This window comes from Papio anubis, chromosome 14 (assembly GCF_008728515.1).
Source record: "Papio anubis isolate 15944 chromosome 14, Panubis1.0, whole genome shotgun sequence".
NCBI lineage: Eukaryota > Metazoa > Chordata > Mammalia > Primates > Cercopithecidae > Papio > Papio anubis.
In genome coordinates, this window is record NC_044989.1 from 44,219,987 (window position 1) to 44,226,145 (window position 6,159).

Below are 6,159 nucleotides of genomic sequence, written 5' to 3' on the forward strand. Positions count from 1 at the left end.
ATAAATTGAGGATAAAATGCAGATAAAACTGGAGTAGGCTGCAGTCTGGGCCCAGCCTACTGCAGATCCCTGGCTCTCAGTCCTCATGCAAGCTCTCAAAGTACCTTAATTTATAAGCATCAGTCTCTCAAAATCATTTTTTCTCCAAAGCTAAAAGCTCAGCAACCTATCTCCCCTTCTCTGGTGGTCAGAATACTATTAATAACCAAATGAACACTTCCATCAACTTTTTTTATCCCCTCCACTACAAAAGTCTATACCAAACCTATCTCTGATAAATCTCAAACCCTGAGAGCATTTAGTCGCACATCTGACACCCACTGAGAGTTTAACTTGCCTTTGCATCCCCAGATTCCAACAGAGAGCCTTGCATGTGCTCATTCATTCAAAGACACTTATAGGCCAGGAGCGGTGGCTCACACCTGTAATCCCAGCACTTTGGGAGGCCGAGGCAGGAGGATCGCTTAAGGTCTGGAGTTCGGGACTAGCATGGCCAACATGGTGAAACCCAGTCTTTACTAAAAGTACAAAAATTAGCCTAGCATGGTGGCGCACACCTGTAATACCAGCTACTCGGGAGGCTGAGGCAGGAGAATCGCCTGAACCTTGGAAGCGGAGGTTGCAGCGAGCCAAGACCGCGCCATTGCACTCCCACCTGGGCTACTGATCTCGAAATAAATAAATAAATAAATAAATAACAAAGACATTTACAAATCCTGCCATGACAGTTACCAACTCGTACAACACCTTCCTAAATGCTGAAGGAAAACCCCATTCAAGAGAACGCAGGCAAAAGCCCAGACTAATCATAATCCAGCATCCAGCTTTAGGCCATCCGTGGCTCACCCAAACTCCCAACCCATTCCCCGCCGCCCCCTCCCACGCAAAAAGCTAAAGTTCTCAGTATCTAAATGCTAGGTGGTTACTGATTACCAACAGTGACCCCACGTGGGACACCACCCAAGCTAGCCGAGTGTAAGGAGGAGACCACCACCCGACTCTCCAAAGCAGTTTTCAAAGCCCCCCCCTCGTCTTCGTTGACCGTGGGTACCCCGAGGACAGTAAGACCCAGGCTGAAGTGGCGAGGGCAGGATTCAAGCCGGAAGCAAGCCATGCCCGCATCCGTGACCTTCTGAAGGCGCTTAACCCTGTCACCCGAAAACCCCAGGTAGGGAGCGTGGTGCGGGGCACGGGGAGGCTCGGTCCTGGGGCGGCGAGGAGGGTGGCGAGCACTGGCGGGACCCGGTCCCTGACGGCGCCCACGACCCCGGGGGGCCCTCGCGCCGCAGCCTAACTGGAAGAAGGGCCTGGGCACTCACCCGGCCACGGGCCCGGCGCGAGCGGCAGGCAGATAGGAGGCGGCATGCGGCCGGCCCGGGCCGCCAGTGAGGAGGCGCAGGGAGAGCGGGAGGCGCGGGGCCGCCCCGGCACGCAGCAGCCAACACGAGGATCTCAGCAGGGCTGCCATGGCTCGAACGTCCCCGCAGCTGGAAGCACGTTCCACCAGAAGGACAGGAGGAGCACGTGACCTCAGGGTCGCCTGGCGCGGCAGAGACCAACTGCAGGGCGCGCCAAATGTGGGGGGAGCCAGGGATCGTTTTAGGTTGGAAGATGGAAATCCGCACTTCTCTGAGAAGAGGGGAGTCAATGTGATACTCATATAAACGATGTTGCTTGTTTCATTATCGAAGCATTTCTTTTCCGTCTTCCGTCTCCGATCTGGGCATCGTGTTCATTCGCTGCACCCCCGCACTCCTCTGTTCGTAGAGCCGCAAGGGGTCAACTCCTCCCAAGTTGGCGCAGAGGCTTGCGGGAGGCCAACTAGTAAAAACACCGAGAACTCTCGAGAACAGCCGACTATGAAGATCCCAGGATGAGACGGTTTCCCCGCCCCCGAGTGCAGACGTTGCAGCCAACTTTCAGCGCTGACGCGATCTCCAATACGAACGGCCCTTCACTCTCAGAAACGCGGGCCAGAGAAACCGTGGAGGACTTTTCACCTTGCCGTTTGCCTCCCAGGTTCAACATGATAGGATTTGGATTATTAGGGTCTGGGAACAGCGTAAAGGAACGCGCGGGTCACCACCTTAAGCGCGTATGCGGGGCCTCGCTTTAGGAAATAAATGAATTCTACCAAAAGTCCTATAGTGTTAAAGCTGGAATTGAACTGTCTTCCCAAACCCTCCACGCCTACTGCGCCTCTCCCTTCAGTAAATGCACATATACATGTGAGAAGTAGAAGAACAATGCAATTAAGTCTCCAGCCAAATCTGGGGAGAAAACAGGCAAGTTAAACCCATCGCTGGGCCGGGCACAGTGGCTCACGCCTGTAATCCCATCACTTTGGAAGGCCAAGGCGGGTGGATCACCTTTGGAAGAGTTCGAGACCAGCCTGGCCAACATGGTGAAACCCCTTCTCTACTAAAAATACAAAAAAAAAAAGAAAAGTAGCTGTAATCTCAGCTAGTCGGGAGGCTGAGGCAGGAGAATTGCTTGAATCCGGGAAGTGGAGGTTGCAGTGAGCCAAGATGGCGCGATTTTCCAGCCTGGGTGACACAGCGGGACTCTGTCCAAAACAAAAAATCCACGTCGCTGCTGCCTTCACAGGGCTTACAGACTCAATCGGTTCCCTGTGTACACGTGGGAAACTGAGAACAGCCTCCCACTCCCTCTCCACCTGCTTGTCCCCTACCTATCACCAGGCGAATGCGCGGGTATTTCCTCTGGAAGCCCTCCCACGGTCATTTCCCATGTGACTGTTTATCCCACTGGACCATGAACTCCTTATCAGTAGGGACTGTGATCTCTTACTGTAGGCCACACACCTACCCAGTGCCAGATACACAATAGGTCGCATTAAATATGTGTCAAATAAATGTCTATTTTGAGATGACCTAGCTCACCCCTCCTTTGAGAGATGAGGGAACGAAGACATCCCCTCCAAGTCCCCAAAAGAAATAAGGTGAAATGATTGACTCTGGGTTATATTACTGAGCATTGGGAGTATAAGTTATTCACCTATTCAACACGTATTTATTGAACACATATCCAGTGCCATACACTATTTGAAATTTTGGGGATACAGCAGAGAACAAAACAATCCTAGATTCTAATAAAGCTCTTTAAAGTTTAATTTGGGAAGACAGAAAAGAACTGTGATGCAAAATACGCCAGGGTAAAGAGATTGAGGGTGTCATGGGGAGAGTTGCTTTTTTTTTTTTTTTGAGACAGTGTTTTGCTCTGTCACCCAGGCTGGAGTGCAGTGGTGCGATCTTGGGTCACTGCAGCCTCGACCTCTTGGCTCAAGCAATCCTCCCACCTCAGCCTCCTGAGTAGCCGGGATTACAGGCCCAAACCCTGGATAATTTTTGTATTTTTAGTAGAGATGGGTTTTTACCATGATGCCCAGGCTAGACTTGAACTCATGGCCTCAAGCAATCTGCCCGCCTGGTCTCCCAAAGTGCTGGGATTACAGGCATCAGCTACCATGCCTGGAGAGTTGGTATTTTAAATAGGAAAAAAGTTGAACAGAAATCTGAAGGAAGGAAACAACGAAGCCAGGAGAATTTTCTGGAAGGAGAAAAAAAAAAGAAAAAAAGAGTGGTCCAGGCTTAAATAAGGCAAACACCAAAACCTGGAGGCAATAATAGGTGTACCCTATTCAGAGAACTCTAAGGAGGACCGTGTGGATGAAAGAAAGGAGCAGGGGGTAGGCGTAGAGGAAGGAGCAGAGGGTGGAGAGGGGCCTGGAGGTGGGAGAGGTAGTTGGAGGCCATATCAGGCAGGTGTGGTAGCTGGCCATGAATACTGACTTTTACTTAGACTGAAGACTGACTTTTACTTAGAATGAGATGAGAAACCATTGGATAGTTTGGTGTGTTGCTTTTAAAGAGATGGAGTCTTGCTCTGTTGCCCAAGCTAGTGTGCAGTGTCTATTCACAGGAGCGATTATGACAAATTACAGCCTTGAACTCCTGGGCTCAAGCAATCCTCCTACCCTGGCCTCCCAAGTATATGGGACTACAGGTGCATGCCACCACACCCGTTTTTTTTTTTTAAGTGCAGTGGCACAATCTAGGCTCACTGCAATCTCTGCTTCCCTGGGTCCAAGTGATTCTGGTGTCTTCGCCTCCCAAGTAACTGGGATTAGAGGCATGCACCACTGCACTCAGCTAATTATGTAGTTTTAGTACAGATGGGGTTTCACCATGTTAGCCAAGCTGGTCTGTAACTCCTGACCTCAAGTGATTCACCCACCTCGGCCTCCCAAAGTGCTGGGATTATAGGCGTGAGCCACCACACCCAGCCACCCATTTGCATTTTGAAAGGGTCACTCTAACTGCTGTTTGGAAAGGAGGTTTTAGGGGAATGGGGATAAATAAAAATAGACCAAAGAGAAGGCTAATCCAGACTAGAGATGGTGGTGGCTTGCATTAGAGGGTAGGGTAGCAGGTGAAATGATGAGAAAGGGTCAGGTTCTTACTCTATTTAAATAGTAGAACCAAGGGGATTGTAAGTCAAGAACGGCTCCAAAGGTTTTGGCCTAAACAACTAGAAAGATGGATATGACTCTAATTTAAAAGGGGGAAAACAGAGAGAAGCAGATTTAAAAAGTGAAATCAAAAACGATTTCCTGGAATATTAGCTTGTGCCTGCTAGACATCCAAGTGTCAAATTTGAATAGGGGTTAGCTACATGTCATACAAGTCAGTTCAGGGGAAGAGTCAGAGCTAGAGATACGTTTGGGAATCTGCAGCTTCTTCCTAATATTTGAAGCCACAGAAATGGATGAAAGCATCTAGGAAGAAAATGCAGATAGACAAGAGAGGGAGTCCAAGGACTGAGGCTTGTGTCATTTCAATCTTTAGAGGATGTATAGATGAAAATCTAGCAAAGTAAACTGAGAAAGAGGAGCCAGAGAGGCAGGAGAACTCAGTCCAGTGAGGTCACAAATACCTGAAAGAGAGAAGTCCTTCAGGGAAGGAATTATCAATCACCTACGATGCTACTGTTAGTTCCAATACAATGAGCATGCAACATTGACCATAGAATTTATTTCTTCTTTGTTTGTTGAGACTGAGTCTTGCTCTGTCGACCAGGCTAGAGTTGCAGTGGCGTGATCTCGGCTTGTTGCAACTTATGCCTCCTAGGTTCAAGTGATTCTCCTGCCTCAGCCTCCCAAGTAGCCAGAACTACAAACACGCATCACTATACCCGGCTAATTTTTGTATTTTCAGCAGAGACAGGGTTTCACCATGTTGGCCAGGCTGGTCTGGAATCCCGACCTCAGGCGATCTGCCCACCTTGGCCTCCCAAAGTGCTGGGATTACAGGCATGAGCCACCATGCCCTGCCATAGGATTTGGCATCTCAGCAGTCCCTGGTGATGCCAAGAAGAGCCATTTTGGCAATGTGTTGAGTCAAAAAATTGAAGTGAGTTTAAGAAGAAGGGGAAGTGGAAACAAAGTACAGACAAACCTTTTGTAGAGTTTTGGGGTGGTATCTAGAAGGGGGTGTAAAGTCAAGGAAGATTCTGTCTGCTTTTTTTTTTAGGTGGAGTTTCACTCTTGTTTGCCCAGGCTGGAGTGCAATGGCGCGATCACGGCTCACCGCAACCTCCGCCTCCCAGGTTCAAGCGATTCTCCTGCCTCAGCCTCCCTAGTAGCTGGGATTATAGGCATGTGCCACCACGCCCAGCCAATTTTGTATTTTTAGTGGAGACGGGGTTTCTCCATGTTGGTCAGGCTGGTCTCGAACTCCCAACCTCAGGTGATCCGCCCGCCTCCGCCTCCCAAAGTGCTGGGATTACAGGCGTGAGCCACCATGCCCGGCTGCTTTTTTTTTTTTTTTTAATGGAAGAAATAACAGCATGTTTGATACTAATGAGAATAATCCACATGTGCCTATTTAAATTAATCAAAATTAAATAAAAATTTAAAAATTCAGTTCCTCAGTCAGATTAGCTACATTTCAAGAACTGAAGAGCCACAAGTAGCTAGTAGCTGCCATATTGGATGGCACACATAGAGCACATTCCCATCATCGTAGAAAGTTATACTGCACAGAGCAGTAGAAAGTGAAGAATTCATAATGCCTGAGAGAGGGAAAGAGAGAGAGAGAATAAATTGAGTAGGCAACAGAGGATGGAATTCAGTTCAAA

At 48.9% G+C, this 6,159-nt stretch overlaps 1 protein-coding gene across 1 annotated transcript in view; it reads right to left on the reverse strand.

Moving 5' to 3' along the window:
- LRPPRC (leucine rich pentatricopeptide repeat containing) overlaps positions 1-2,134 on the reverse strand; it is a 119,290-nt gene extending 117,156 nt beyond the window's left edge. Inside the window, exon 1 of the mRNA XM_003908571.4 lies at positions 1,320-2,134. Within this exon, the coding sequence (XP_003908620.3) occupies positions 1,320-1,660 (341 nt within the window). The 5' untranslated portion in view covers positions 1,661-2,134. The remainder of the gene's footprint in view (positions 1-1,319) is intronic.
- Positions 2,135-6,159: the final 4,025 nt, after the last annotated feature.